Below are 14,765 nucleotides of genomic sequence, written 5' to 3' on the forward strand. Positions count from 1 at the left end.
AAATATATATATACATATATTAACATGATGGGGATGTCTAGAATAATGTACGCCAATAATGTTGAAGATATTTGTTTCTGGGTAGTAATTTCAGTAATTTAATTTTGGAAACTTTTTTTCATGTCTTTCTTAATTGCTTCTCATTGGGCTATCTTTGCTCCTCATATAGACAGGCTCTGAGGACAAGGAATGTGTCTTTTGCATCTCAGTGTCTTCCTCAACACTAGGAAGGAGCTGGGCATGTGATGCTGACAAAATAGTTGTTTTATGAATGAAAGTGATATTATTGGTACAAACTTGGTTGCTATGATTATGATTATTACTACTACTATTACTGGTTCAAACCAATAATTGCTACAGATACTTGTGAGAGTTCAGTTTCCCTGTGGCCTGCATGTTCAGCAGGATACGAGGAGATGGCACCAGTTTAAATATCTCTGTGTTCCCAAAGGACTTTTATACAGCCAGGAATCTAACATTTTAGCAGTGACCCCTGCCTTACTTCAAGCTGCAGCAGATGACAAGAGGAGAATGATAGCTATTTTGATACTGTCTGCAGAAGCATTTTTCGGTTTGGTCAGAGCTATGGCTCCAGATTAAAAGAAAGCATTAATACAGCTTTGGAATCACCTCTGGCTTATCACTTGAGGTAGTACAACTATTTCCAGATGAGTCACACGTAACTATTAATATCATTCCTTTTGTGAGATGGGCCAGACAGGATAGTTTTCTTATTAGGCTGAACTATTAAAATTTGGGTATCTATATTACAAATCACTGGCTGAGGAAGGAGAGGAGTGGTCAAGCAGGGCTTGACTTTTTTTCACCTTTTTCCTAATGCTGAGATTTTTTTAAGCTGGAAAGAAAATTAGTTGTCATTTATTTTACTGGATCCCAGTGAAGCTAGTTGTCTTTCTCAGAGCCTCTGAGCTCATTAATGGATGGACACATGACAAGAATGCAGATGTCTTGAAATGTGACAGTTTAGCTTGGCCTGAAGTTCTGCAAAAGGCACTGGAAGTTTTGGGGTTTTTTAATTTTTTTTTTTTTTTAATGAGCAAAATCTGCAGTCCATTTTCAGACTGGCACTGGTAGAAAGAAGCAAGCCTGTTTGCATCTGCACGGCACAAACAGGAGCTTTTATGCTCTGGAAACAAGTCACTGCCCACCATTTCGCACCCTGGCCAGTGGCTCTTCCCGTGGAGATGGCTGTGGTTGCTGGGAGCTAGGAGCCTGCATGAGTATGTGTTCATTTATTCATCCATTCATTCATTCATCCAACAAATACATATCAAGCACTTGTTAGACGCAAGGCACTCTTACAGACACTTATGATATATCAATGAACAAAAGTGATAAAAGCCCCTACTTGCATGCAGCTTACATTCTTGCTACAGACCACAAACAATAAACATAATAAGTCAGAAAGCTACTCAGCATGCTGGAGGAGGATAAATGCCTGGAAGAGCGGGAACGACTAATGAGGATTGCGGGTAGGTGCTGCAGTGGCCAGGGGAAGCCCCATTATAGATACCTGGAGGAAGGGCATTCCAGGCCCAGTGTTTTCCAGGAATAACAATGAGGCCAGTGTGACTGGAAGATGTGGGAATGAGACCTGGGGCCAGATCAGGCAGGGCCTTACAGGACATTGGCAGGATGTCAGCTTTTACTCTGAGTGAGCTGGGGGCCACTGGAGGGTTTTGAAGATGAAGGGATGGAATCTGACCCATAGAGTGAAGGGGTCCCTTGGTTGCTGGGTTGAGACTAGACCAGATGGGGGCCAGAGGGGGAGCAGGAAGGCCAATGAGGAGACTGTTTCAGCAAGCTGATCCCCTTCCTGAAGTTCACAAAGGGGCGTCTACAAGTAGTGATCACTTCCAAACCTGTGCCACGGGGGGAGGAACTCTGCCTTCACATTCCATTTTCCCCACCTGCAATTAAATGCTGGTGGCAGAATGCAGCAATTATATGCCCCACATTCTGCTTGGTAGACAGAGAGCATCCCTCTTGTCAGATCTGTGCCCATGCAGAGGACTTTTCTGACTGTCCCCACTAGAAATGGTCCATTAGCTTCTATGTCACTGGGGATAAAAATACAAAGCTATGAAATGCCTCATGGGTACAAGAGCATCATTTCTTTTTCTAGTTGTACTTCTTCTATTTGATGGCAAACTAAGGAGGAACTTAGAAAATTAAAGGCAGAACAGAAACATAATAGTGGGCAAATTAACACCAGATCACAATATTGATGGGAACTTGGTTATAGAATATATTAGTGTGTACTTGTTCCAAGACCTCTGACTCACTAAATTTGGGCCATTCTGTGTTAATAACAATGGCAAGTAATATTTAGCACCTACCTACCATGTGCCAAGTCCTGTATTTGTTTGCATTGTCATATTATTTCATTAGGTCTTCACAATCCCTCTACAAATTAGATATTCTCATTATCCCCACTTTACAGATGAGGAAATTAGCCTCAGAGCAGTTAAGAAGTTTGCTTAAGGATTCACAACTAGTGAGTGATGAAGCCAGTGTATTAGCTAACCCCAAGGTGCCTCATGCTAGAATCAGGCCCCTGAACCCTACATTCTTCTCCTTTTTGTTGTAAAAAATAGTTCCAATAGTTGGGAAAATAGTTTCAGAGGTTGGTGTTCCAAATAGGACTGAAGCTTTGCCTTTACACAAATCTATTTTGAGTTCACCGTTCATCTTCATTTGTCAGTTTCCCCAGCTTTCAAGGAGGACAGCAAGACCTGCTAGCTGCTAGGAAGACAATGTTTCTTAAGTCTAAGAAATATACTTTGAAAAGCACATTAAACCTTTTGGGAGTGTTTTAGCAAATAGTTGCAAAGGTCACAGATAGTTGACTCTTTGGGCTAATGGCATTCTGTTAGGATTACATTTATATAAAAATATTATTATGGATTGTATAGAGACAGAGCCTGTAGCAACCAAGCGCAGCACTCTCTAACATTTATTCCCAGTTTTCAGGTGACAGGAACTATTCCCCAGGTATTTCTTTTGCTGTGGCTGGAGGACAGAGGTTTGCACATAGGCCACCAGCCAATATATGTGCTGTTTCAGGTGTCTGATTGAATTATAATCTGTGTGAATTCTATCAGTCTTGTCGTAGAGATAAACTGTTGTTTAGTACCAGCTCTTTGTGGAAATACAACTACTTCTGATAATGGCCAAGTAATTCTCCCTTATCAACCGCTCAGGGCCTGATCCGGAAATCAAAAAAGGGAGCTCTTTCAATAAAGATTCCGATCTCTCCGAAACAAGGCGAACCCTGACACACAGCATGGCCATCTCATTCTGCTGCATCTCAGCAAAGAGAGGCTCTCCACTTTGCTGCGCCATTCAGACACCGGGAGTGAGAAGGCCTGTCTATTAAATGGGTTAATTTCCTAAAGTTAGAAAGTGAAATCACACATGTTTTGCTACCTTTTTTTGATACCACCTCAACAATCACGGGTCTAGACTACCTTATAAAAGGAAAAACATTTCTGATTAGCTTCCAAAATGTAGGTTGGTCAAGTGACATAGCAGATTATTATACTGAGATGACTCAATAAGCCATTTATTAGACTGTATCCTTGAAGACTTGAAGAGCTAAGCATTAAGAAATTATGTTGTGTGCATTTAGGGGAACCATGCTAGCAGCTGCCTGAGACCTGGCCTGGAGTCCAGAGACCTGGAGTCTCACCTTGAGCAGAGGCAGCATCACTGTCATTGGTTTCTTTCTTATAAAAATGATAAATTTGGACAAGTTCTGAGTTTTCAAACTGGCGACCCCGAGACTAATTGCTGCCCAGGTAAATGGGTTTAGTTTGGCCCACATAAGGTGGTGGTGCTTTAATGATGCCAACGTTAGAAGAAAGTACAGCAGGGCTTCCCTGGTGGCGCAGTGGTTGAGAGTCCGCCTGCCGATGCAGGGGACATGGGTTCGTGCCCCGGTCTGGGAAGATCCCACATGCCGCGGAGCGCCTGGGCCCGTGAGCCATGGCCGCTGAGCCTGCGCGTCCGGAGCCTGTGCTCCGCAACGGGAGAGGCCACGACAGTGAGAGGCCCGCGTACCGCAAAAAAAAAAAAAAAAAAAAGTACAGCAGTTCCACACAAAAGTCTCGATTCCTTGAAAGGTTTTGAAAAATCAGATGATCTGGAACTCTTGGGCCTGAAGTCCTGAATATCAGCAGCATGTTAGAGCAGTAGCTCGGCTGCCTAGAGGGCACGCGCCCACTCCAATTGCACAAGAGGCCCGTCACTGCCTGCTGTCTTCCATGCACGCTCCACCTCATGCACTGACATTGCTTGTCCACGCCCCATGTAAGATCATCTGGAAATGAGATACTGGGATGAACCAAGATGTCTTTCAATCACCAATGGGGGATCCTTTCTAGAATCTGCAGTGATGTTGGCCACAGCCCCCGAAATCCAAGTTTCTTATAGTTTGGATTTACATTGCTGTAGCATCTTGGTTTGGCAAAAAGCATGCCTACTAACATTTTTGGTTGTCTTAAGATTGAAATGTAAAGTGCTGCAGATAGTACCATTAAAAACCCAACCACCTGTAGCTGAGTCTCCTGAACAGTTCATTGAAATTTACTCTTTTCTTAGTTCTATGCATCAGAAATGAGGCTTTCATAGGACAGAGGGGGTTAATTAGTGTTTTATAATTTTATTACTAAACAAGTCTCTTCCTTCATATATACAGCCTAGGTCACTTGTCTGGAGAAGTGATTGATTCTTACTATTTGTGAGTAGAAATTTGTAAAGCTGAATTTGGTAAATATAGAAGCGTGCCTGAAATAGTAGGAGGAGGGATTGTAAACAGTCTCCCAGGCTTGGAGCTGCCCCATTGCATGTGTAGCTGCCCCAAAGCTACACCTGATTTAATACTTTGCAACTGGGCTTGAGTTCAGCTTTCATGGAATCATTTTTATGAATTAATGGGTGATTAATTCTTGTCACAGGACAAGAATGTGAAAATGATTTCTTCTTTTATCCCAATGAATTTCATTTGAACTGTGCTTAAACTGCTTTTCACCTTAGCAAAAGGAAGACTTTATATATGCTTACAGTTACTCTGCTAATGGTCTATACAACCCTCTGGTTCCTATTCTAGATTAATTTTGAGCCAAAGTCAATATTCCTGTTTGTGTTGCACTTCTCAAAATTCTCATCTACCAAGTTTCTTAGTCCGAAGTCCTCTAAAGCCAGTGTTGCTTTTACTTTTCCTATTTTTAACTTTCCTGAAAACTTGCTCCCCTATCCCCACCCCAAATTCTTCTAAAACTAGCCTTTAAGGTTAGTTTCTACGATTGAGTCCATGACTCAAGTGGACATGTGGTGATTTATCCCTAACAGGAAATACCCTCCAGAAGATCTTGCATGCATACTGAGAAATTGGAGCACCAGGTACCAAATCCAAGACGTAGCTAACTTCTCTTTCTTTGAATGCTGTCATGCTGACTCTAAGATGGCTCTCTCCTTAGACATGGGCGACTACTGAGCATTTCTAGTTGTCCTTTGAGCAGGCTTCTTGCTAAAAATACCAGCTGGCTTAGGAGATTCAAACTGTGATTGTCATTCTCAACATATAAAGTTGTTCATATCCAGAAACTTTATTGACAAAACCTGAGACTTCACATCCTTGGGGCTCATCTTTTTATGTTTGGAAGACCTAGAATTTGTGGTTATAAGCATTCTGTTTTCAAGTCCAAGAATATAATTCAGAAGCCAAAGGAGTTTTTGTTTCCCCAAATACATGCTAGTTTAAAAATGAAAGCAAGGGACTTGCCTGGTGGCGCAGTGGTTAAGAATCAGCCTACCAATGCAGGGGACACGGGTTCGATCCCTGGTCTCGGAAGATCCCACATGCCGTGGAGCAACTAAGCCCATGTACAACAAATACTGAGCCTGCACTTTAGAGCCCACGAGCCACAACTGCTGAGCCCAAGTGCCACAACTACTGAAACCCGTGCACCGAGAGCCTGTGCTCTGCAACAAGAGAAGCCACTGCATTGAGAAGCCCGCACACGCCAAGGAAGAGTAGCCCCTGCTCACCGCAACTAGAGAAAGCCCGCGTGCAGCAACAAAGACCTAACGCAGCCAAAAATAAATAAATAAAAATAAACAAATAAATAAAATTTTTAAAAATTAATAAAAATGAATGCAAAAGCCAGTATAGGTTGCTTTTCCAAATTTGAAATTCCCCACAGTTTTGCTTTACCTTTGCATCAGTTAACTGAAATGATAAATGTATACCCACCAATTTTTGTACTTCCATACACACATTTTGTATTGTGCAACTTAAACTACCTTTGGCAAATGAAGCAGCATTCTGTAACAAAGTACTGAGTTTGGGTTCTGTTAACACCTTCATAAATCATGCAGATGGGATCTTTGGCTATTCCCAGCTACACATGATAAAAATATCCTGTGCCTTGCTGATGTTTCTGGACCTTCAAGGTCAACAGGCTGATCCTTTGCAGACTTGTGAATTCTTGGAAGTCTATCTTTCCTCTCCTTTTCTTAGATTGCCCCTGCAATTGCTTGGTGCAGACTTCTTTCATCTTAGGTCGACCTTCATCCTCCCTCTCCCTCCTCTCCCTCACCCCTGTCTCCCACCCCTCCTTTTACTATAAAAGAGAAGGAATCTGTTAGTAGTCATTTTTCCTGTGGGTGACTGACTAGTGACATTTGGGGGGAATATGTTCTTGTCAAGATATTCTAGGCTAGTCCTGCAGTTTTAAAATACCTTAAAGCTTTCTTGCTTGTTATAGGAACTTAAAACCAATTAACTAGCACGTGAGTGAATACTATAGGGACCCCAGAAATCATCCTAAGCCTCTTAGGCTGGCTCTGCGAATAAACCTTTTTAAATTCTTTCAGAGGTGACTCGCGTTGGAGAAAGCAAGTTAGAAGTGACCACATCTGCTGATTCCAAACCCATGCCCTTCCCGGTTAGGGGGTGACCTCAGGGAAGGCTCACATAGTGCTTCTGGGACTCCTTCTGGGATCAGCTGAGGCCAAAGGCTCTTTTCTTTTCTTTTCTTTTCTTTTCATTAATTTTTATTTGAGTATAGTTGCTTTACAATGTTGTGTTGGTTTCTCTTGTGCAGCAAAGTGAATCACGTATACATAAACATAGATCTCCTCTTTTTTTGGATTTCCTTCCCATGTAGGTCACCACAGAGCACTGAGTAGAGTTCCCTGTGCTATACAGTAGGTTCTCATTGGTTATCTCTTTTATACATAGTAGTGTATATATGTCAATTCCAATTTACCAATCAAAGACCCTTTTCTTAAATACCGTCCTGAAGGAGGGGGAAAGCACAGGAGGGCATAATAAGTACCCCCTTACCCCACACAACCTCTAAGAGAAAACATCCTTCTCATCAGACAAAAGTATGTGATAAACAACTATGCAAATTGTGAAATACGTGAGAAGCCTTTGTTTTTAAATTTAACCATTTTAATTTAGATAGAAATAACTACCCACATTCAACAATCCAGGCAAGCTTTTCCCTAACAGTTGGGTTGCACTACACACTGTGCTGCTTTTTAAATATTTCCACCTTGACAAGGTTCCAGGTCCAGCCCAGGCCCAGCCCCCATCGTGCCTGAGCGCAGTTCTGTCCTCACTTTAACTTAACCTTCATCCTTTCTTCCCAAGTGACATGCATGTGTATTTTCATTTTCTGACCCAGTTATGTAGGTGATATTGAATGAGAATTTCAAATATAAGATTCTCTTTAAACCTCTTACACCTTCTTCCAACTCTCCAAATAAAAAGATCCAGTGTTTTAAGATGCACTGCTGTGTCTCCTTGCTGTGTGATACAAGCTTGAAAAAAAGACATGTGTCCTTGGTACTCTTTCATTAACAGAAGTTTTAGAAACACATGTGCACCGTGCCCTTTATAGGTGCTCTTTCAGCCATTTCCTCACCATCCAAGTGAAGTGGACCTTGGGGAGCTATTAATGCTATCTTCCAAGCTGGAAACTTTTTTTTTAATAAATACAAACAGACCAAAGAATGGATAAGTAATAGAGTTTGAGATTTCTGGCTACCAGAAGCTTTCCATTCTGTAGAACACAGTGTTCACATCACATATATAAGGCTGATGCTTTTATTTTGTTTTAATAGTGATGGTGGTGGGGTGCTGAGCCCAGCGGAGTTAGGGAACATGCCCAAGTTCATACAGTTAGTACTTGAGAAAGCATGATGCTTTCAACCCTGCCCTGGTTACTTAACGAGTATATATACCATGGATAAGGCTGCAGACCATAACTAACCTTCATTTCCAAATAAATAAAGAAAAGGGAATTGAGGAGAAGGAGAATTAATGAAACAATAAGTGCAAATCACTCAGCCCAGTGTCTGGCACATGGTAACTTCTCAGTAAATGTTAGCAAGCATTGTTGCCCCAGTGTCAACTCTTTGAGGACTTTCTTTCAGAAAGAATATTAATGATGCATTATTTCTTGCCTGTGAGATGTGAAGTTATTGACTTATCACTGCTGGGCTTGGCATGTTGAGCCCTGTTTCTGTTTATTAATGTGATGAGGTTGCTTGTGGTGAGGGAGTGTCCCCGCTGTGTGGTGGCAGTAATTATCAGTGTTGCTGTGAGGTTGCAGGAACCGATTGCTAGCAAAGGCTGGTTTCTTTCTTTCTTTTTCTTTAAAAAAAAATCCCATTACATAATTTAACAATCATTTTGTTCCGTAGTGAGATGGAAAGAACTTAGCAGCCTTCAGCTGGAGCTGAATGGAGAAGCAAATTATAGAAACCACTGACATTAGTGCCTGGCTAGAGCAGGATTGTTTCCTACTGAATATTTGAAAGTATTTTGTCCAATCTAATTTTGAAAGACCGGAGTCACTGGGCTTCCACTGCTTTCCTTGGGAATTATAATTATGTGGCTAATAGAACTCAATGATGGGACATTTTCTCCAGCTGATACAGGAGCAATGGATGCATTTGTAGGAGGTCTGGTCACTGTGTTTTTCAAGGTAGGATTTGGAGAAGGGGCACAAACATGTTTTGCGCACTTGAGAAAATGTTCTTTTCTTTCTACCCAAAGATGTTTCTTTGGTCCATCCTGCTGCTGTTAAACCACAATTTACATAACTGAGATTTTCTTTAACTTTGTATTTATAGAGAATCTCCAAAATACACAAAAGTAGACAGAACAGTATAATGTGCCCAAAACTAGCCCCAACAGTCATCAAACCAGTAGTCGATCCTGCCCCATCTACACAGCCATCTACTTCCTCCCTTCTATTATTTTGAAACAAATCTCATCACCTTTAAAAAAAAAAAATTCGGGTAAAATACACACAGTTTGAAATTTACCATTTTAATAATTTTAAGGTGTATAATTCAGTGGGATTAAGTACACAGTGTTGTGCAAACATCACCTCTGTCTAGTTCTAGAACTTTTTCATCACCCCAAAAGGAAACTCTGTACCCATTAAGCTGGAACTCCCATTCTTCCCTCCACCTAGTGCCTGGAAACCACTAATCTGCTTTCTGTCTCTGTGTATTTGCCTTTTCTGGATATTTCATATAAATGGATTCATACGATATTTAGCATTTTTCCTCTGGCTTATTTCAGTAAGCATAATGTTTTCAAGATTCATCCAATGTTGTATCATGCATCAGTACTTCATTCATAATACTCTGTTGTATGCCTATACCACATTTTATTCATCTGATGATGGACAGTGGTTAATTCCACCTTTTGTCTATTGTGAACAGTGCTGCTTTGAACATTCATATGCAAGTGTTTGTCTGAACACCTGTTTTCCATTTTGGGGGGTATATACCTAGAAGTGGAATTGCTAGGTCATGTGGTATTTCTATGTTTTAACTTATTGAGGAACCATCAAACAGTTTGTCTCAGTTTACATTCCCTCCAGCAATGTAGGAGGGTTCCAATTTCTCCACATTTTGCCAACATATTATTTTCTGCTTTTTTTTTTTTTTTAATTATAGTCATCCTAGAAGGTGTGGAGTGATATCTCATTCTGCTTTTGACTCACGTTTTCCTAACGACTATTGATGTGGAACATTGTTAGCTATTTGTATATATTCTTCGGAGAAATGTCTATTCAAGTGTTTTGCCTGTTTTTAAATTGTGTTGTTTTTATTTTTGTTGTTGAGTTGTAAGAGTTCTTTATACAATCTGGATACTAGACCCTTATTAGATATGTGATTTGCATATACTTTTCTATGGGTTGTTATTTCACTCTCTTGATAGTATCCTTCAATGCACAAAATTTTTAATGTTGATGAAATCCAATTTATCTCTTTCTTTTGTTGTTTGTGCTTTTGCTGTCTTAGTTAAGAAACCATTGCCAAGTCCAAGGTCATGGAAATTTACCCCATGTTCTCTCCTAAGAGTTTTACAGTTGTTGCTCTTATAGTTAGGTCTTTGATCCATTTTGAGATATTTTTTATATGTGGCATGAGGTAAGGGTTCAACATCATTCTTTCACATGTGGCTATCCAGTTGACCCTGTACTATTTGTAGAAGAAACTATCATCATATCATTTTATCCATAGTACTCCAGTATGTTTCTCTAAAATATAGGACCATTTTTTCAGATATCCACAGTACTATTATCACACTTAAAAAATGTCAACCACATTTCCTTAATGTCAGCAAATATCTAGACTGTAGCCTGTCTCAAAAATTTTAGCAGCATTTTAAAAAAAATCAGTATCCAGAGAAGTTGCATCCATTGCAATTTGTTGGTGTATCTTTTTAAATGTTTTAAAATCTACAGATTTCCCCTCCATCTCTCTTTATCCTTCTTGATATATATTTGTTGAAGCAAATGGGCCATTTACCCCGTGGAGTTTTTATTCTAGGTTTTGTTGATTATATCCCCATGATGGAACATGTTCCTCAGTCCTCTGAATTTCCTATAAATTGGTAACTGGAAGTAGAGGCTTGATCAGATTTAGTTTTGGGTTTTTGTTTTGTTTAGTTTTCTTGTTTTTGGCAAGACTACTCCTGAGGTGATGTTGTGTTATTCTAATCAAGAAGCAAATCATAACTGGTTCTTTCTTTTTTTTTTTTATGTTAGCAGTCACTGATCATCAGTGCCTAAATCCACTAGTTTATTAGAGGTTGTGAAATAATGATATTCTAATTCTATTATGTCTTCTTCACTTATTAGATGGAATATTTGTTTCTCGTGAAGAGAAGTTTTACCTCTTTTATTGTTTAATCACTGTGGTAAAACTTGTATAAGAAAGGAAGTGTAAATTCTTCATTCTTTCCCTTTATCTACCAGTCTCAATATAAGAAGTTGGTTCTTCATTTTCTTCAAACAGTGCCGATTATATTCTTTTTTTTTTTTTGCGGTACGCGGGCCTCTCACTGTTGTGGCCTCTCCTCTCCCGTTGCGGAGCACAGGCTCCGGACGCGCAGGCTCAGCGGCCATGGCTCATGGGCCCAGCCGCTCTGTGGCATGTGGGATCCTCGCGGACGGGGGCACGAACCCGTGTCCCCTGCATCGGCAGGCGGACTCTCAACCACTGCACCACCAGGGAAACCCCCCAATTATATTCTTTTTAGGGGGTGTCTTTATTAATGCATTTAGTTCAGCATATTTAATGTGTTTCAAGATATTGCAGTTCTTATTCTTACCGATGCTCAAATTATCCCATCTTTGGCCAGTGAGACCTCTTAAAGTTGATTCCTCAGTCCTTTCTAACATGACATTGTGGTCTTTGATAGCTTCCTGGCTCTCATATATGGTAATTTTACAACTCTTACTGGGTTGGAACGAGGTCTATTGTGGCATTTTCAAATTTCCTTACAAAAGCTCCTGATCAGTCTCCACCGGTACTCTGGAGAAGATTGGAGGGTTTCATTACCCTTTGTAAAATCATAAGAAGATAAATCAGAACAGACATTAGAAACTCATTCAGGAAACTCATTTCATGAGTTTTGATTGTTTCAACCAGACATGCAGAAAAAAAAGGGAACATTATTTCTGCCCAAAGATCTTACAGCCTGGTGGGGTATCTTTTAGGACCTGGTGACATGGTGCTGAGGTTAGGAATGTACATTTGGACAAAGCCAAAACCACCAATGTGATTTCATTATGGCCCCATTTAAGTTCTGTTTCTAGTGTCAAATCAGAGATTGACTGCTAGTCATCTAAAATATTGTCACAAAAAGATGACTTTTGTGGCAGACTTTTTGAAGAAGAGGGAGAATGTATGGAAATGGATGTGTTTCTCTAAACCTAGAAAATGAATGTAAAAGCAAATGGATAGCTTTTCCTCTTCTAGTCTCTACTCCTCCATTAACTAAGGGAGATGTTCATTTTCTGCCTATTTTATAAAGTTGCTGAGTACTGTAATGAGTTTATATTTATAGAGAACTTGGAGCTTTGGGGATGAAAAGTGCTAAATTAGGGCTTATTGTTTTTATTTGATATGTCCAGCCTCCTGGGAACATTTGCTGAAGTTAATTAAAAGCAGATAGTCCTCACTCTGACAGCTTACAGTGCCACTTACAAGCCAATAACATAAACAGTGTGCACTTGAATTGTTCTGACTTGGGATTGCCTAGACAACCACAGCTCGTTCAGACTGGGGAATGATGCTACTTTTACAGGAAAGTTGAGTTTGACCATTGGATAAAAACACAGGGATATTCTCAACTACATCTGTGCCACCTAACTGCCCTCATTTAAAACAAATACTTAGAATATGAAGATTTTCCTAGTTTTCCAGCTATAATTTTCAGGTTGGAAAATTAAAATTAAAGGAAAAATTAAAATTAAAGGAAATTAAAATTTCCTTTCTTTCATTTTGGGAAAAAATTAAGATAAAAATGTGTTTTAGGGCTTCCCTTGTGGCGCAGTGGTTGAGAGTCCGCCTGCCGATGCAGGGGACACGGGTTCGTGCCCCGGTCTGGGAAGATCCCACATGCAGCGGAGCGGCTAGGCCCGTGAGCCATGGCCGCTGAGCCTGCGCATCCGGAGCCTGTGCTTCGCAACGGGAGAGGCCACAACAGTGAGAGGCCCGCGTACCGCAAAAAAAAAAAAAAAAAATGTGTTTTATATATCGTTTTATGGTCACTTTTTCTTTGCAGGAATGGCATTCCAAAGCAGCCAGGTGGGACACCTTATGCTTTCTTAACTCATTGGAAGCCGTGAAGTGTAATGATAATAATGGCATGTTTGCTTCCTTTGCCAGTTGGTGATGGAGTTTTGTGGTGCTGGCTCTGTCACTGACCTGATCAAGAACACGAAAGGTAACACGTTGAAGGAAGAGTGGATCGCGTACATCTGCAGGGAGATCTTACGAGTAAGTGACAACACGGGATACCTTGGGAGATGTTGAACTTTGCACTGACCTTCCACTAATTTGTAAACGTGTTGGAAACCTCCTTAGAGCTTTATTCTGACAGTGATGGTGGCAGCGGTAGTGTGTTGTGGTCTGCTGTAATGGAAGTGAGAGCCATTCTGCATAGGCGTGTGCACTCTCATTTGGAGGGTTAATTGGGTGATTTCTTTTAACCTGGGATTCATTTCCTATGGGGTTTCCAATTGGAAATCTGATTTTGGATCACAGAGATAGTGTCCCACTTAGGAAATGGATTGTTTAGGGATATTTTGATCACTCATTTGAGTTTTCCATTTGTGAAAGTTTATAACTAATTTAAGGCTTGTGTGACTTTAGCCATTTTAGTACATATAACCTAGTTTAATTGATTTTACCTTAAAAAAATTCTCTGAGACAATATCTAAAACCAGTCAAGACAGTGGACAAGAATGTGCCCATTTGCCCAGTTTTGCCCACAGATCCCACAATCAGACAATCTAGACAATAGTGTCATGTATTTGCTGAGTTCACTTCAGGGAGAAGGAGGTAATTGGTCATATTTTAATTTGTTCAGATTAGTTTAATTATCTCTTGCTACTAATAAGGAGGCTATTATATGTCCACTGAGCATTCTTACTAGGTCTGCTTGGAAGCTATTTATTTACTTATTTATTTACTCTGCCTTCTTAGTATAAGGGAACAAAAGGTAAAACGGTTTGCATGATGTGTCCAAGATATGCCTTTGAGAGACAGATTATGTGCTGGGGAAGAAAGGAAAGGAGGGAGGGAGGAAGGCATTAAAAAACTATGTGTATCCCTTTAATTCAACCCACATTAGGAGAAAAAACCAAATAGAAAATGAAATTTTAAAATGATAACACTTGTATTAGCATAAAAATTCAAATACTTAAAAATAAATGTACAGAAACATGTGAGTGATTTCTACACTGGAAACTACAAAATATTACAGACAAATTAAAGAAGACGTTAATAAATAGAGGTGTATATACTATTTCATGAATTAGAACGCTCAATATTATAATGATGTTATTTCTCCCTAATCTGACCCTTGGTATCATTAAACTGCCTATCAAAATCCTTCTAGGTACATTTGTCGATCTTGACAAGCTGGTTTTTAAAACATTGTATGGAAATACAAAAGGCCAAGAATAGCCAAGGCAATTTTGAGGAACAAAGCTGAAGTATTTATGCTGCCCGTTACCAGGACTTATTATAAAGCTGCTAAGTAATTTAAACAGAGTGGTATTGTCACAAAAATAGACAATGGCCAGTGAAACAGAATGGAGAGTCCATGAACAGACCCACTCATACGGACACCTGATTTATGACAAAAGCAGTGCTGCAACACGAGGGAAAGGGTCTTTTAATCAGTAAATAGTGCT

The 14,765-nt window shown here is 40.1% G+C and overlaps 1 protein-coding gene across 4 annotated transcripts in view; it reads left to right on the forward strand.

Annotated features, from left to right (window-relative positions):
* Window positions 1-14,765, forward strand: part of TNIK (TRAF2 and NCK interacting kinase) — a 414,490-nt gene that overhangs the window by 264,073 nt on the left and 135,652 nt on the right. For all 4 annotated transcript variants that reach the window (XM_082840052.1, XM_082840053.1, XM_082840055.1 and 1 more), the window contains one exon: window positions 13,234-13,344. In XM_082840052.1, coding sequence (XP_082696178.1) covers window positions 13,234-13,344 — 111 coding nt within the window. The remainder of the gene's footprint in view (window positions 1-13,233; window positions 13,345-14,765) is intronic.

The sequence above is a fragment of the Leucopleurus acutus genome, assembly GCF_964270905.1.
Source record: "Leucopleurus acutus genome assembly, chromosome: 5".
Classification (NCBI taxonomy): domain Eukaryota; kingdom Metazoa; phylum Chordata; class Mammalia; order Artiodactyla; family Delphinidae; genus Leucopleurus; species Leucopleurus acutus.